At 31.0% G+C, this 18,019-nt stretch overlaps 1 protein-coding gene and 1 long non-coding RNA gene across 4 annotated transcripts; one reads left to right on the forward strand and one right to left on the reverse strand.

Annotated features, from left to right (window-relative positions):
* Positions 1–1,074: 1,074 nt before the first annotated feature.
* LOC129318895 (uncharacterized) lies at positions 1,075–14,554 on the reverse strand. 3 transcript variants are annotated; one of them, XM_054963891.1, is made up of 2 exons: positions 10,046–10,479; positions 1,075–1,200 (listed from the first exon to the last, which is right to left on the reverse strand). In XM_054963891.1, the coding sequence occupies exons 1-2, from the start codon at positions 10,389–10,391 to the stop codon at positions 1,169–1,171; spliced, it is 378 nt and encodes a 125-aa protein (XP_054819866.1). In that variant the 5' UTR covers positions 10,392–10,479; the 3' UTR covers positions 1,075–1,168. The 3 variants fall into 3 exon arrangements, with proteins under 3 accessions (XP_054819866.1, XP_054819868.1, XP_054819865.1); XM_054963893.1 differs by lacking the exons at positions 1,075–1,200; positions 10,046–10,479 and adding exons at positions 4,921–5,251; positions 14,281–14,554; XM_054963890.1 differs by lacking the exon at positions 1,075–1,200 and adding an exon at positions 4,921–5,251.
* Positions 5,248–7,213, forward strand: LOC129318896 (uncharacterized). Its single transcript, XR_008595350.1, has 2 exons — positions 5,248–5,630; positions 6,891–7,213. It is a non-coding gene; the product is annotated as an uncharacterized LOC129318896 (long non-coding RNA).
* Positions 14,555–18,019: the final 3,465 nt, after the last annotated feature.

The following is an 18,019-nucleotide window of genomic DNA, read 5'->3' on the forward strand; positions in this document are numbered from 1 at the left end:
TGATTGAGATTTACATGTAAACTGTCAATTAAAGATAATATAAATAATTTGTTGTATGAATACTGCAGAATGCTTTTTTGACAATCTGGTTGAGGAAAAGATTCTTTGAAGAAGATATTCAAAGAGGGAAGCAGAGAAAAGCAAAGGAGGGACTATTTTAATAGTATTGATTGTCGCTAATGTGAAACGAATGCAATATCCTAGACAATGGATCAAAACAATGTAATTAAAGAAAGGACTTGGAAAATTTACTTGATGACCTTCAATAATGGAGAGCTAAGACTTCAAATCTCATATTTATCTTGTTATTTATATATATAAACTCAATTTTTTGGATTGTTGTGAACTGTCAATAATAATACTACATCGTTATGTTTATTAAGCAATTAATACTATTTAATATAGCAGGGGATATCAGTGTTGATAGCTAGATGGATTTTGTCCTCATAGCACTACTGATCTGATGAGTGCTGAATCTGTTGATTCTGTTCATTATATGCAACTTAAAATCTAAAGTAGAGCTGATATTTAATATTATCAGAACATATAATTTCAATATTAGATTCATTTTAAAAACAGATTCAGTCTCAAATATTCATTTATAAATTTATTTTAAAAACCTGAAATTTTAAAAATGATAAGAGTATAAGACTAGTTATTTTATTTTCTTACACACACACACACTATATATATATATGTGTGTTGAGAAAGTATTGAGATCTATGTTTCCCAACTGCATGCTTATTTAATAATCAATTGATATAAAATTATGAGACAAAAATATTTTAAGAGCAATATCCGATCGAACTCATTTTTGTCTTACTTACATCTTTTTCACTTTAATTTGTCTATACAATTTTGCTTTCAATGGAAAAAATCAATCTTTTTAATAAAAACTAAAGAGAAACTAATTATGCTATTCAACAGAAATCAAAACAAGCACGAGTAACAATCTATAAAGAACAGTACAGGGATCGACTTTTTTATCAACGGCCACCTCTCAAAGGAAAAAGTGAGGGTTGATCGAAGAAACAAAAGTAATAAGTATCCTTTTATAGTCAAAATTAATTAGCAAATAAATCTCTTATACTTTTGCTTCTAATTAGTTTATCCTTTTATTTTGCAGTCTGTGTGCCCTGATTTGTGGCATCTAGATGCTCCATTGTAGCTAGCTTTGGCTTGTTAGATCGTTTTGTCCTTCTGCAAATTAACCAAAAAAACATAAACGAGATTTCTCTATCCAATACATCATCAACGGCATTGAAATCTCCCAAAAAAAAAAGTTGTAAGTGGACGTTTTTAATTTATTGTGTTCATTTTACTGTTAATGTTCCTGTTTGTCATCTGCTTTTTGTTACATTTGCATTTCTTGTTTCTTTTTCTTGACTTTATCAATATTATTGAGAGTTGATGTATAAATGAAAACATAATGTTTTATGGAAAAAAGGAAACTCTAAACCAATAATATTTTATCTTACAAGAAAAAATAATTCACATAAATCAAATTAGGCTAGAAACTTAATAAAATTAACAAAATCAGAGGCTATTTAATATAAGGTATTATTGAATATATGTATTCACTTGGTAAATATAGAAAATTGAGCCGTATGATATCCTCTACACTTATTGGCATAGCTTGGTACACAATTATCTCTTTGGTTTTTTCATAACACATTTTCAGGGTTAATTTGATCATATATATGATAATTCTTATGGAAAAAAAGTAGAGTGCTATAGTTTAAATTTTGAATAAACCAAAAGGAATAGAAGGAGCCTTCTGGCATTTTTACAATTTGCAACTCGCAAGTTTATTAAACAAAATTGAGAATTTAAACCTTATGATGATAAATTGTGTTTTTTTTTTTCAAAACCTTATGATAAAATTAATTGAAAAATGATAAAAAAAAATACTCCTAAAATATGAAAATGACAACCAAAATAGTCATTTCTCCACCTATAATAGTCACTAAATTTTAGTACTTATACTTGACTGATAAACAAATTAGCAAAAACAAAGTAGTTTATTTTGAATTCTGTTTGAGTCAATAGCCCAACCAAAATATTTCTTTCCCAACGTATAATAGTCACTAAAGTCAAATATGTCATTTTATAAAAAAAATTAACCTTGAAACTAAATAACAATTATCATATTTTGGGGTAATTAATTATTATTTGCATATTTCAGGGATTTTTTTTCATTATTCTCCCAAAATTAAAATTTTAAATGTTAGTGAAGATGTCTTTTGTTGGATAAAATTGAAAATTTCGTATCTAATTTGCACAATTTAAATTTAAATTATTTGTATTTTAAAAGAAAAAAAAACTAACATGTTTTTTGTATAAAAAGATTAATAATAAGATTAAGAAGAATCAAGAGTTTACAATACAAAGGTAGGGAAAAAGTCTAAAGGACTAGGAGGGAAGATGAGATGAAACTCATGAGAAATGGCCCGAGCCCCCAAAAAAGAGCAAATAAAGAAATAATTTTGCTCCTCGTTGATGGAAATTCGACGTGGAAAGGAAGTACTGAGATGACTTTAATTTGTTTTACTTGACCTTGCAGGTTAAAATCGTAGAGATGGACCCCATAATAATAATAATAATAATAATAATTGAGAGTCATAATATAATATATCAATAATTCTCCCCACTTTATCATCCTTGCGTGTTCCTAATGCAGTATTGACATTTTAAATTGCATCATGTATTTATATTAATATCATATTTGATATTAATACTCATCAATACTTTTTTAATATGTATCCATAAAATATTAAAATATTATTTTTAATTTAAAAAATTTTAATTTTTGATATGTATCCTATATTTCTTAATCACAAGTTAAATAATTAATGCTCCAAAGTCAATACTTCAAGGAAATTCTTAAGAAATTAAATTTTATTAAAGATTGTAATATTAAACTTTTTATTATTAATATATCTTTTTGGAACATTGGTAGAGATGAATGATATGACCTTGATATTACTAGAATTTTGAATGTGGCAAACTTATCTTTTGATGAACCAATGTAAAAGCTATTCTTTTTTCCAAATGATAGTTGAGGAGAAGAATATTTTGATCCTTTGCCTATGATTATTGACTAAGTGCTAGATAATTAGGTATAGATAAAATAAAAGTGTAATTAATAATTATGTTTTACTTGGTATTACTATAAAGCATTATATATATATATATCAATTTAGATATTTTTTAATTGAAATTGTATTTTTAATTTATATATATATATATGCACGCTTAGAAATCGTATCATATTTTATATTTAAAAAAAAATATCAACATGACAAACGTATCCAATATCTGTGTCTCATAAGGCAATCATAACTTATCATGGCTACGATTGATGGGCACTTAAGCAGTTGCGCTGTTATTCCTTTGCACTTTTCAAAAAAGAAAAAAGAAAAAAAAATGTGGGCACAACACGCTTTGGTCTTATATTTTCATTTACATTTGAACTAATAATCAAAAGCAATGAGTTTTGAAAGGCTGAAATAATTGTTCAATTTCTTGGTAAGTACGTTGATTCAGTCCCTAATCTTTACACAGTTTGGTCTCTCTCCGTCTCTATAGTTAGAAAAAACAGCTTCACTCCTCCGTAAAATATTGGGAAAATTACTTTAAGATGTTCCTCAATATATTTAATTATTATAAAATTTATTGACAATTGAGTTAAGTAGATAATTATTAAATGTGTTGTGTGGGATTTATATGTAGTTCTTTCTAAAATATTAGACGTGGCTGGGCATGGAATTAACGACGTTAACTTTGATCAAAGGGCATCCTAATCATCAAGCAAGTGGGATTGAAGGATCTGAAGCAGAAGAAATCGAAGATGTCGTTTAACCCCATCGACTCAGCGTTTTGGCAAGCAATTTTAGGAATGATTCATAGGTTAAAAACTATGGGATTAGCCACTTGCCTAATGATTAGGATATAATCTGAGCAAAATTGACGCCGTTAATTCCACACACTGCAACGTCTGGTGTTTTATGGAGGAGTTTAGCTCTTATTTTCAACTACAAGGATGGAGCTAATAGTGTGAACACGAGGGAAAGGGTGGCAACAAGTTAAATTATAGGATTGAATTACAAACTTTTTAAAAGTATGTAAGGATGAAATAAGTAAGTTTTCCTTTTTTTTAAAAAATCCAATGATCTAGTATTTTTTAAATGAAAAAATTAATCATTTGATCCTACAATTTTGATCCAATTATAATTTATTTTATTAAATTTTAACTCGTTATAATTTGATTCTTATAGTTTTCAATTGATTATAACTTAATTCATGAATTTTAATCCTTACAACTCAATACTTATAATTTTAATTATTTAAAATATTAATCCCTATAGTTTAAAAAATAAAATTATAAATATTAAAAATATTTTAAAATTTTAATATTTGTGAAGAGTTTAGTAACTTGAAATATTAATCCTAAATTGTTTAACATAATTTTAATATTTATAATTTTTTTACAATATATAGATTAATATTTTAAATGGTTAAAATTATAAGGATAGAGTGACAATAATTAAAATTTATAAATTAATTTATAATTAAAGTAAAATTATAAAAATTGAATCATAAAAAATTAAAATTAAAAAATTAAATTACAAGCTCACTTGAAATTATAAAAATTGAATGATTAATTGTTTTAAAAATTTATTTGAATGGAAATATCAAACTTGACTGAAACATAGGAATAAAGCGACTAAATGAGGTGGCCTCGATACACGTTATTTGACGAGACAAGCTCACTTATGATTGATATGAGGTCGCTTTGACTTTTTTGGAGAATATCTATCCAATCATCAATTATGCGCTTGTAATAACCTAAGTTATATTTATAAGATTAGAATAAATAATAAGATAAATTTATTGTATTTTATGATTATTGGGGAAAAAAATAACAGCATTAAGGAGAGGGGGACCAGACGCAACTGGAACCACAGCAACAAAAGAAGAAGGAAAAGAAGATCAAAAACTACATAGGGGACGAATCTAACAGGGTGTACACAAAAGGAAGAAAATGAAAATCACAACATCAGAACAAGCAGAAAAGAGCTCGCGAACAGCCCTACCAGTTTCAGCGACCTGATTCTCAAGCACACCAGCTACACACACGTGAATAACAAGAACAGAACAGCAGCGGAGAAGACAAATAGAGACAGAGAAGCATGATGAAGAACTTGAGCCTTGCACAGCGACAGCGAGTCTCCACTTTCACCATCGACCACTGGAAATGGGAGTGAAGAGATGAAGCATGTAACATGCTGAATTTCAATTTAGGAAGACTATTTACTAATCAGGAGTATATTGGTAATTAGTGGATTTATCAGGGTTTAGATGTTAAATTGATGTTTTGTGTTGTATTGATAGTATTGAAGGGTAGAATGGCAATCCAAGACATAATGTATGAGCACAAGTGAGATTGACCTCACTGTGCCACACATCGCGGCGCATTGCGTGGAAATTGCTTAAAGCTGACATGATCAGCTTGTGAAAACAGAAGTGAGAAGTGTGGAAAATGTGTTTGGAGAGGAGGAAGTGTTTTGCTCTGCTAGGGCAAGTAATATCTGGAGCTTGGGAGCTTGATTTGATTGATGACTTGTTGGGTAAGTAACGCACAACTCTACACTTCATTTCTACCCTATTTTCATTGAATTTCATCAGTTAAGAAATCAAATCATGAAGTTTTGAGGTGTTATAATTTAAAAGAAGTGTCAAAATGGGCTATCAAATATAGAACCAAGGTTTTGTGACTAGTATGCAGTTGAATGGTTAAGCTTTGAGGATTTAGGCTCAAAATAGCTAAAAAGTTAGGTTAAATGAAAAAATTATGGTTGAATAATGAGTTAGGAGGTTGCTATGATTGTTTGAGTAGCCTATAGGGCTAATGACTATAAATAATGGATGTATGAATTCAAAAGATGCTAATTGAACCGTTTTATGTGTTAAGGGATTCAATTTAACCAAATCAATGCTTATGTAAAGTGTTGAGACTTGGCTAAGGGACGTTATGTTATGTAGATTGAGCACCTGTGACATTATTTGTGGGAATCTACACACTTAAGAATCCATAGTGATTGGTAACCCTTAGTAGCAAGGGTTAAAGGTAACTGAAGTAATATTTTTACTTGTTTGTTTGTAAAATTGTTTAACAATATTTTTATATAACTATATGTATTGTGTTGTGAACTGATAGAATAGCGGCATTGTGAAAGAATGCATGCGGGTGTGTAAGTATTGATTGAAATGAATTTGAGGTGGCATGTGCATTGCCATGCATTGCATCAGCGAGAATACCCTAGATTATGATAGGGGGACACGTCCTACCGTGAGGAGGTCTAGGAAGTCTTGATGATCTAGAACATAAAGCTTGACTCTATTAGGACAGAGCTAGGAGAAGAATCCTGATGATTTAGAGCATAGATCTTGACTCTGCTATGACAGACCTAGGATATGGAATGATTCAGAGGTTACCCTAAACTAGGGTAAGGGATTGTGGTCCTACTTTGTATAAGGCTGAGAAATTCTAGTGATTCAGAGCATAGAGTTTAACTCTGCCATGATGGACCTAGGAGCCACCCATATGCGAAGAGGATTACCTAGTCTGAGTAAAGGTATAGTGGGCCCTGTTTTATGTGACTGGAAGTCCTAGTTCAAGCGTAGAGATTACTCCGCTAGGTGGAACTAGGAATACATGAGCATGATGAGATTGATGAGAATGAATTCCTGTATAGGCATATGATATTGTTTTTTACTGAAACACATGCTACTTTATCAACTATTTATGATTTTGCTTATTAACCGGTAATTGGGGTTACCTCCGAGTTACTGGGACATATGTCTCACTTTATTACTTTTGAATACAGATGAAGAGAGCATGAGAAGGCTGGGAAAGGAAGCAAGAAAGAGTAGCTTCATTTGATAGTGGTATGACTACTATATGTATTAATGAATGTATAAAGTTGTATATAAAGTTTTAGTTTCTAATTAGGATGCATAAATAACTGCGTATTGAATTGTGTTGTGAAACTTGCTTATATATATATATGATGTTGCATCTCCCCGAAGGTGCCCTAGTGGAGGTACGTGGGTAGGCTTAGATGCTAAACAAGCAAATATATGTCATTATGTAACTTGTTCCACTTGTATGTATATGTTGAATGTGAATTGATTGTGGATTGTGAATATATATGAGAATTTGACATAAATGGGGAGGCAGAGCCCCATTTGGAAGAGTTAAGTACATTTGTGATTCTCGACCATATAGTGAGGCAGAGCCCCATATGTATGAGTCAGAGGGTTGAAAGTAGAACAAGTCTAATTGTATATATGTCAATATGTGTTGTAGATATTATGCCTCATATAAATTCACATGTGTGTAATATGGCGTTGAGAGGTCAATTTGAGTAAATGACATGATACCTGTGATTAGTAGTGTCAATCAAGTATATGTGGTCCTTTTGGACTTAGTTCAAGGCCCGAAATAGTCTAATGGGACAAGAAGTGAGAATTGAACACATAGGGTGTAAGTTTTTGAAAGAAAAGCAACTTTTTGCACCCGGGTGTCCAATTTTAAATTGAACCATCAGATCGAGTCCAAACTTATTCTATTAGCCAGTATAAGCTTGTAAGTTTAGTGTAGGCACTTAACTTACTCTAATCGGATGTCAGATGTGGAAATGCCGAGTGGCAAAAGTTCATTTTCTGAGCCGTCATATGACAGTGCTATCATAATCGCCATAGCACATAGCGTGCCACACCGCAGCATATGGCATAGATAGAAACAAAGCATGTTGCTTTGTACCATATGCCATGGCGCATGTGGTACAAGTTGCGGCGCATGGCCCTTTTCAAGGTAGAGATGTTGTGCCTTTTTAAGTCTTGAATTTTGTATTGCACTTCTATTAGCCCTCTTATTTGAATATATGTTTTAAGAAGTCGGGATCCCATAATTTAAAAATAAATAAAGAGCTATTACTTCGATATTATTTTGTTAGTATTTATTGATTATGTGATTGGGAATGGTAAAGTCCAAATTGAGTTAGGACTTTACAAAACACAATGGGAGGATGAAGAAATGGTAGAAAGCTGGAGCTCTCTCTCTCCCCTGATTCTGGAATAAAATGATGGAGAAGAGGAAGATATACTTCAAATTTGAAGTAGGGGCAATTTGATAATTTTATGAAGTAAAAAGCAAAATAAAACTCCTTTTGGTCTCAGCCGGCTTCGAACTCTAGACCAAATAAAGGAAGCTATATGCACACTCCCACTAAATCAACAGTCCTTATTGTTATAATTGTTTCAAACATTAATTAAAATACATTTTAAATAAATTATCATATATTTATTTATTATTTTTTCAAGGTTATTACATTCTCCCCCCTTAAGAAATTCGGTCCTCCGAATTTAAATATGCTTACCTCAATCTTTAAATAGGCGTAGATATTCACACGCATATCACTTTCAACTTCCTATATAGCTTCATCTTAAGAACGATTACATCACAACACTTTCACCAAAGCAATTTCTTTTGATTGTAGTTTCTTTACTTGTCTATCCAAAATAGCCACATGAATTACTTCATATGATAAATCTGGATCCATTTGGATCCCCTAAGTCTCGATCACATAAGACGGGTCATAAAAGTATTTTCATAACATTGATATAGGAAATATCGAGTGAATACTCAATAGTTTAGGTGGAAATGTCAGTTGATAAGTCAAAGCACCAACTCTCTTTAAGATTTCAAACAAGTTGGTATACCTTGGTTTCAACTTGCCTTTCTTCCCAAAGCTTATCATCCCTTTTATAGGAGACACCATAAGAAATACTTGTCCCTAACCATAAATTCTAATTCCTGGCGTCGATTATCAACATGAAATCTCTGAGTTGCTATCAATCCTTCTCTAACTATTTTCATTTTCTCAATAACATCTTACACCAAATCTGGTCCTAAAAGCTTAGTATCACTAACATCAAATCATTTGATAGGAGACCTACATTGCCTGCCAAAAAGTGCCTCATATAAAGCCGTTTGAATGCTGGCTCGATAATTAGTTTAATGAGAAAACTCCACCCATGTCTAATAGTAATCTTAGGGCTGGTGCAAAAGTCAAATATTCCTTCAAACCTTTTGAAAACTCCCTTTTAATTTAGTCTTGTCAAGGGGGTGGCTATTATGGAGTTTTTTTTTTTAAATAGCAAAGCAATGATAATACCTTGTGAGGCCCAAGAGACTTTAAACTTTTATAACTGTTGTGCATTGTAACCAATTCTTTACTACTTCTACTTTACTTGTGCCTACTTGGACGCCGTCTTTAGAAACACATCCCAAGAAAGTAATTTTATCTTACCAAAATTCACATTTAGAGAATTTAGTATAAATTTGTTGTTCCCTCAACTCAAATGGTGCCATTGCGTAAGATGGAATAGAAATTAGCTAAGTGTATGAAATCAAATCAATAGCAACTCACTCTCTAATTAGGTGGCATTCTAGGTAATATTTCTAGAAAAATATAAAAATGTTCCTAAACAAATGGTATTTGATCCAAACTAACAGTGAAGTTATCAATATTTCTTATTATATCTAAGAACCCTTAACAACACTTAATTAATAACGGTTAAGCTTTCAGGGCGAAATTAGGTTAGTAGATCTTTTGATAAAACTCCCTTGCAGTATAAAAGGAGTTTCACCTAGAATGGCATATCTCACCACCTTCAAGTGGAAGTCGATGGTAACAAAATGGGAAGCTAACTGGTCCGTGCCCAATATCACATCAAAATCAATCATATCAGATATCATCAATTGATAAGGGTTTTTCTACCCTTAAGACACACTTCACAAGACTTATACACATAAGTAACAATCAAAGATTTTCTAACTGGAGTATTGACTATAAATGAATTAAGTTTAATAGGTTTTTTTTACCTAACCTCTTAGCAAAATAAACAGATACATATGAATGAATTGAACCAAAATCAAACAATATATACGCCTGATTAAAATATACAGTAGTATTACCTGTAACAATAGCGTTCGACATTCTAGCATCCTGTCTCGTTATAGCATAAACTCTCGCTTGTCTTTGACCAGAAGACTGCCCCCACTTTCCATTTCCCTTTCCTAACATACTCTTGTTAGTTGAAGTAAAAGTGGCCTCGAAAGGTGGAGTTGAAGATGAAGTAGGGTGGGGAGAAGGCTGAACTGATTCATGACTTGACATAGATTGAATAAAAAGACAATCTCTTCTCAAATGACCTATCCATCCACACCTAAAGCATGCACCAATCACCTTATGACATGGCCCTGTATAATACTTCCTATAAATGGTATAAGAGACTCTAGCATAACCTAACTGATTCACCATTAACTAAGTTTGGGGTTTAACATTCCCAAAACTAGGACTAGCAGAATTGAAATTTCCCTAAACTAATTGATACACTATTGACTCTGAAATCGATGGCCTCTAGAAAAAGAGCCTTGAAATTTCTTATCATTTTCTATTTTGCATTTCTTAGAGGTTTTCTCATCTTCCTTATGCCAATTTTCAATCCTTAATATACTATCCACAATTTCAGCATAGGTTTTAAAATGATCCAGCATAGGAGCTACAGAATTATGTAAATACATTAGCAACCCATGTATAAATCTACTAATCCATTCCCTCTCAATCGACACTATATGAGGAGCAGAAGAAGATAGCTCTGTAAATCTCTGATCATACTCTGCTATCGACATTCCCTTACTACACTTTAAAGTTAAAAGAACTCTTCAATCTTTGCATCTTTAGTACTTTAGGGCAAATAGTGCTTTAGAAAAGTAGTCTTGAACTCATCCCATGACAAGGATAGTACTCCAATTGCCATTATACCTAGCACATTTTTTATCCAGGTATTTGCCACACCTTGAAGTTGAAATATTGCAAATTTAACATACTACACATCATGGCATCTTAAAGCCCAACACCTCTTTTCAATACCTTCAAGAAACTCAATCGAGTCTTCTTGTGCATTAGTCCCAAAGAAGGAAGGTAGGTTTAACTTCATAAATTCGGACAATTTCACTGCAGGATTTTCCTTCCGCATATTATGTGTAGAAAGGGCAGTCTATTCTTCAGACTGAGAATTTGTTTGTTTAGCTTCAAAAAGAATATTTTGAAGAGATCTAAAGGTTTGACCATCCTTAATTCTAATTCTACCCTGACGTTGTGTTCTACCCCTTAAGGGCAAATCATTAGGCAAAGGGGTTCTAGCTAAAGCCCTACTAACAGTAGAGCTTCTAGCAGATACTTGGTGTCTACGTGGCATTTTCACTAATCAAGAAAACATAAGTGTTTAGTTCAACAAAATAAAACTTATATGTTAAGGAAAATAAGAGATTTTAAGAACTCTCTAAAAGGCCTTCAATGATGCCTCAATTATGATTATGCCCGGATTTATAATGATAATTAAGACCCCATTGGAGAGTCCTTGCACCACATAGCTATAGGAAAACCTAAACTCTGATATTTGTCATGCCCCGAAAATAGAAGGTGACCGGCATGAGATGTGCACCACATCACATATCCCTCAAGCCTTAAGTTGAGAAATCTTTTCGTTATTAGCGAAGTTATGTTTACATTAGTTTATAACATTCATAATCATTTTCACATAAAAAAATCTTCAATATTTTTATAGAAATTTTGACAAAACCTTCCTCGCAAATGAGATCTCCCAAAAACTCTACATCACAAAGTTTTATACAAAAAGATCATTTTAATCAGGTGCTCGGCTCCTTTCAACCAGTAGACAAAATAAAAACCTAGCTATATACTATGTAGAGCACTGAGATAAAAATTTACAAAATAAAATTTCATAATTCAAACTTTACATAAAAAGAAATATTCTTAGCTCCTTCAATTTTGGTCAATAATAAACCCTTCATTATTCAGCACAAGATTCAACATCATCTACATTATCTAAGACCAACAATTACTTTTCAGTAAATAACGTCCCAATATTAGTAAAATTTAAAAGGATGGCATGAATAAATGACAATAATTATATAAATTAAAGAGATAACAATTTCATCTAAAATATTTCATGAACTTTAGACTTAAGAGATTGTATATAGCTTTAAATAATATTTTAAACCATTAAATTTATAATCCCAAATATCATTATCACTTGATTTCAAGAAGAAAATTAAATTAAATTAAATTAAATAAATATCGTAACATCTACTATTTTAAAACCAGTGGAATATAAAATCAACAAATAATTTAAATCACATTTCTAGGGACTTATCAGAATAATTAACAAACGTTGACACACAGTTCACGAGGGTAAATAACCAAATGTAGCTTATTTCATGAAGACAAATGTGGACATATAATCCACAAGGGTAAGTAACCAGACGTGGCCGAAGCCATGAAACAGACATGGACACACAGTTCATGAGGATAACTACTAGATGTGGTTGAAGCCACAAAACAGACACACGAGACCCACGAATAATAGAAGTGAGAACTGAGCTAATGAAAATCAAACTAGCTAATAATTTACCATGGCACGTCAAGGGCTAACAGAACTGTCATTAGCAACCAGTGTTCTGTATACAGTCCCTTTTTAAATTCACTTTTGGACATGCGAGAAAACTATCACTTTCAAGATATTATTTCTCTTCTTAATATCAAACTCTCATGAAACATATAAAAACATTAATTTTTTTCAAATATGAAAATTCATAACTAATATTTTATATACCATTCATCAGTTTTCATATTTGGTTTTATCAAATAAAGGACTAATAGAATTTGAAAAAGTATTGTTCATCAATCTAAAAAGTATAAGTCATGACTCCAAGAAATAAAACAATTTAATTAACAAAAGTAGCTAATGCAAGAGAAATATATATATAAATATTTGTAAATTGTTAAAAACAATATTTTGATAAAAGAAAATTTTCTAATTTATAAGTTGATTGGGATGCTATCCACTTGTAAAATTTTCAAGTGTATGAAATAGTCTCCTGATAATGATACTTTGTCCTTAAATTCCTAATATTCAAATAAAATCATTGTCATCTTCTTAAATAGGCTTTACCATCCAAAGCCTTTAATCTAAAACAGCTTAGAAAAATAAAAGAAAGAAAACATTCACTTTTACCTTTCTCAACATTGTATCAAACATCTCAAAGATGAAGTATATGTGGCAATTGGTTCTTAAATTTCCAACTCAATTATTTCTCCTCAAACACCTCAAATTCTACTTTGACTTTTATTCCCAAGCACACGTGCCTTTTGAGATTATTATTCAATCATAATGATTACACAACTATTTCACATTTTGCTAGTTTAAACCCAACATCTCTCTTTTTCAAACAATTATCAAACACCCATCTTAGACTCATTATTTAGACCATAAAACCCAACTCTTTTTCTCTTTAGACCCCTTTCTTAAGGTTTTCTTGTGTTAATAATTGAACTAATAATACCTCCCAACTTTCATTAAAAAATAATGGTCTTCTAATGATGTTTTACTTAATCATAATATTTATCATGCTACTATATCACAAGACACTCTTTTAGACATTTTGTCAAACATCTCTTACGCGTTACACTTTAAACTTTTATAAACTTCTTCCTATTCAATTTCATCTCTTAAATAAATATTTAGATTGAATAAACTTCTAAATTCTATATTCTCAATAGAAAAATCAGTTTTAACTTCAAAGGAAAAACCCCAAATTCACATCTATCTTCTATAGACATAATCAAAGCAACCATATCAAACTTACCCAATGAAAGTGTTCATTTAATCTATAAATTCCATATTATTAACATTCTCTCTGTTTTTTTTTTTTTGCAACATATTCAAATATGACCATTGAACTAGAGGAGGAAATCAGATTTCTAATCAATCAATGGACACACTCAGGCACAGATCTGATCGTTGGAAGAAAGGAGGAGTTTTTTTGAAGTCTCTGAACAACAACGGCATTAAGGAGAGGGGGACCAGACGCAACTGGAACCACAACAACAACAGAAGAAGAAGGAAAACAAGATCACGAGCTGCACAGGGGACGAATCTAACAGGGTGTACACGAAAGGAAGAAAACGAAAATCACAACCCCAGACCAAGCAGAAAAGAGCTCGCAAACAGCCCTACCAGTTCCGGCGACCTGATTCTCCAGCACACCAGCTACACACACGTGAATAACAAGAGCAGAACAGCAGCGGAGAAGACAAATAGAGACAGAGAAGCATGATGAAGAACCTGAGCCTTGCACAGCGACGGCGAGCCTCCACTTTCACCGGCGACCACTGGAAACAGGAGAGAAGAGATGAAGCACAATGGGAGGATGAAGAAATGGCAGAAAGCTGGAGCCCTCTCCCCTGATTCTGGAAAAATCGACGGAGAAGAGGAAGACATATTTCATATTTGAAGCAGGAGCAGTTCGGTAATTTTATAAAGCAAAAAGCAAAATAAAACTCTTCTTGATCTCAGTCAGATTCGAACTCTATACCAAATGAAGGAGGCAATATGCACACTCCCACTAAACAAACAGTACTCATGGTTATAATTGTTTCAAACATTAATAAAAATACACTTCAAACAAATTATCATATGTTTATTTATTATTTTTTTTCAAGGTTATTTAATCTAAAGTTCTAATTAACTGATGTATCTGAAGTTTCAATGATTTTTAGTTAGTAAGTATATTACTTTGTTTACATTTGAATAATTTGTTTTCTTCAAGCATGATAAAATAAAGTAATTCTAGTTCACTCTTATTTTATGGTTATGATTAAGATTTACAGGTTTATTAAGTTTCTTATATTGAATTATCATCTTTTCAATTATTCTAAATAATTGTTTAAATTTATTATTTTTACTCTTTTAAATTCTATTTTTGGGGGATGCTATTTACTGAAAAATATTTTGGTCTCATATTCATTAGCTGATATTGAACCTACTGCCTATCATTGAAAGGCTTGCCATTGAGTTAGGTGAATATTTACCCTGAGCATGCCTTTTCTTTTGATATATATATATATATATATATTCAATTATATGCTTTATTTTGAGATTATAATTTAGGTGCTCCACATTAACTATAGATGTGATTCTGAATTGTAAATTTATATTAACTGTCTATTGTCGAGGAATAAAGCTTCATATTATTAATTTGTTTGCAAATGATTATTGTAGAGATTCAGAAGTTCCTATTTACAAAGGAAGTTCTACCGAAATCTCTACAAAAAGTTTGGAAATCTTTTATTTTTATGGAAAATGTTACTATGATTTCCAATCTTATTTCAAGTGAATTAAGATGTTAAATTAAAATTTTCTTGATCAAGGCTTAAGGGATGTGTGTTTGTATATATATCCCATGTCGGTCACACCTAATTTTTGGGGCATGACAGTGCCTCTCTTATTTGTCTTCTTAACATCTTCATCATTATTGTGTTGTATTTGCTACTCTCCCCAGCTATTCTTCTTCTCAACTTTGGTGTTTCTCAATCAATTATTGTTCTACTTCTTCCCAAGCATACTGCTTGTCACTCCCAAAAATGCAACATGGACGGCGTGTGAGAGTGGAAGTTCTGGCCTTCGAAGCAAAAATTAATTGAATGAGAGTTGCCACTAAAATTTTGAGGAAAATCTTGAAAAATCATTTAAAGAAAATAAGGATGGTCTGTAAAATAAAAGAAATAGGTTCGGGAGTCGATTGAGCGTGGGAAAGGTGTTAGGCACCCCACAACACCCATTCGTGAGAACGATTATCTCAAGTTACTTATGCTAAATTAATATAGCTTTAAAGTTATTTTAATTATTCTTTTCTTATTCACATGTTTGATATTAAAAAATGGTAATAATAAAATGAGAAATATTTATTTATTTACAAGGGATGACTTGACTCAAAATCTGACTTTGGGCCTATGTACCCTATGATAGGGATCAAAGTCCACATAGTTCAGGATTATAATTTTGTTAGTGAAAATATTTTTTGAAGAGAATTTAATTAGAAATAATCCACTATTTTGTAAATAAAATAATTTTATAAAATTTTGATATGTATATTTTAAATTGCAAAAAGTAATTTCATTTCAATTATTTTCTCAATTTTTGAAATTTTGAAATAAGAACAAAGAAAAGAGTTTAAAATTGTTTTGTCTTTCTTTTATTATTATTTTTTGTTAAAAATTTAACCGCTATACTTATGGAGTCTTATTGGATCATACAATAATATGATTATTCTAAATATCTGCAAAGATTCTAAAATCTCACATGATAAAAGAGTTTGACAACTTAATTTATTTATTTATATTTTTAAGTATCATCATACCTGTAAAAACTTATTGACTTATACAATAATATAATTATTTTAAATATTTGTGGAGATTCAAAAATCCTCACACAATAAATGATTAAATAATATTTTTAAAATATATTTTAATTTATTTCTTCTGTGCATATATATATAACTTATATTTATATAGAAATCTTAATTGTTATATCTACGAAGTCTTATTGATTTACATGGTAATATGATTATCCTAAATATCTATGTAGATTTGAAAATCTCATGCGACAAAATGATTATATAATATTTATTTCAAAATGTTTCTAAACTTAATTGATTTATTATATAATTCATATTTTTATAAAAATCTTAATCATTACAGCTGCGGAGCCTTATTGACTCTTATAGAGATATGATTATCCTAGAGGTTTAGGGAGATTCAAAAATCTCACATGACTAAAAAATCTAATTGTGCCATAATTTAAACATATTAATTTAACTAATTAGTTTTGAAATGTTTATTATATTATATATTCACAATATCCATTTATTTATTTACCATATAAATTAATAATCACGACAGCTACTATAAGGACTTATTGTTCCACATGATGAGGTGATTAATTTGAATATCTATAGAGATTCTTTGAATCTCACATGATACCGTTTAAGTGATTTAAATCATATCTGGGAAAATATAAGAACAAAATTGTTAATTTGTATAATGGTTCATTAGAACTCATGTATAATATACATAAATTAGATCTTCATACTTGAAAAATCTTATTGATTTACATAGCAGAAGATCATTTTAAATGCATATGGAGATTTTAATTTTCTCTTGCAATATTGGTTATTTATGAATATCCCTATTATGTTGTCGATCATCAAGAAATTATTATATTTGACTCTACAAATGAACTTTAAGGGACTGTTTGGTTAGAGGGGAGGGGAGGGGAGGAATTTTATCTCCATCCCCTTGTTTGGTTTGGAAAATTGGAGGGGAGGGGAGCTCCAAATTGGAGGGATTAGAAGGGGAGGGGGAAATTTTTATATTCTGATCAATATACCTTTCATGATAAATTCAAAAAATACAGATGTACTTCTCCAGTTTCTCCTTGCATCCATCTTCCTCTCTTCTAAGTTCTCTAGAGAAATTAAGTGTCACCCAATTCACCCCCCACTTAGGTGCCAGCCTATCCAACAGTTCAGTCAACCATCTACTATCATCATCTTTTAGTCTAAAAATCTTATTATAATTACATCTTTTGATAGTAGATACATGAAAGAATCTTGTGTTTTGATCTCCTACTTTGAGCCAAGTAATCCTTGATCTCTGCCTCCAGTATACCTCTTCATGATTAAGTGCATTTCAATATCCCACATAGGACTTCTTTTCTAATTGAGGCTTTCGTAATGTCCCCTTGTGTGTAAGTCATGAGTTGGTGCTTCAAATCGTCAATAAGCCTTTTATTGTTGGGAAATACCATGCGACTCCACCTAAGTAAAGCTTTTTTGCAAGACTCAAGTCTTATGAGAAATTTAGCAATACAAGAGGGAATACTTACTTGTTCAGACTACCATCTAGCTTTGATAACATTTAGAAAATCAGAATGAAGTGTCCAGGTAGCTTTAAATTTGAAAGATTTTGACTTTTTCAGGGTTGTATAATTAAGATAAACCAAAAGCAAATGATGATAAAAAACC

The sequence above is a fragment of the Prosopis cineraria genome, unplaced genomic scaffold, assembly GCF_029017545.1.
Source record: "Prosopis cineraria cultivar Desert tree isolate PC_DT_omini unplaced genomic scaffold, ASM2901754v1 PC8, whole genome shotgun sequence".
Classification (NCBI taxonomy): Eukaryota; Viridiplantae; Streptophyta; class Magnoliopsida; order Fabales; family Fabaceae; genus Prosopis; species Prosopis cineraria.

Coding starts and splice junctions, on each gene's coding strand:
- LOC129318895 (XM_054963890.1), bottom strand. CDS start 10,391: ATGGTGAATCAGTTAGGTTATGCTAGAGTCTCTTATACCATTTATAGG. Junction 5,252..10,045: donor GTCGAACGCTATTGTTACAG/GTAATACTACTG, acceptor TCCCATTTCCAG/TGGTCGATGGTGAAAGTGGA.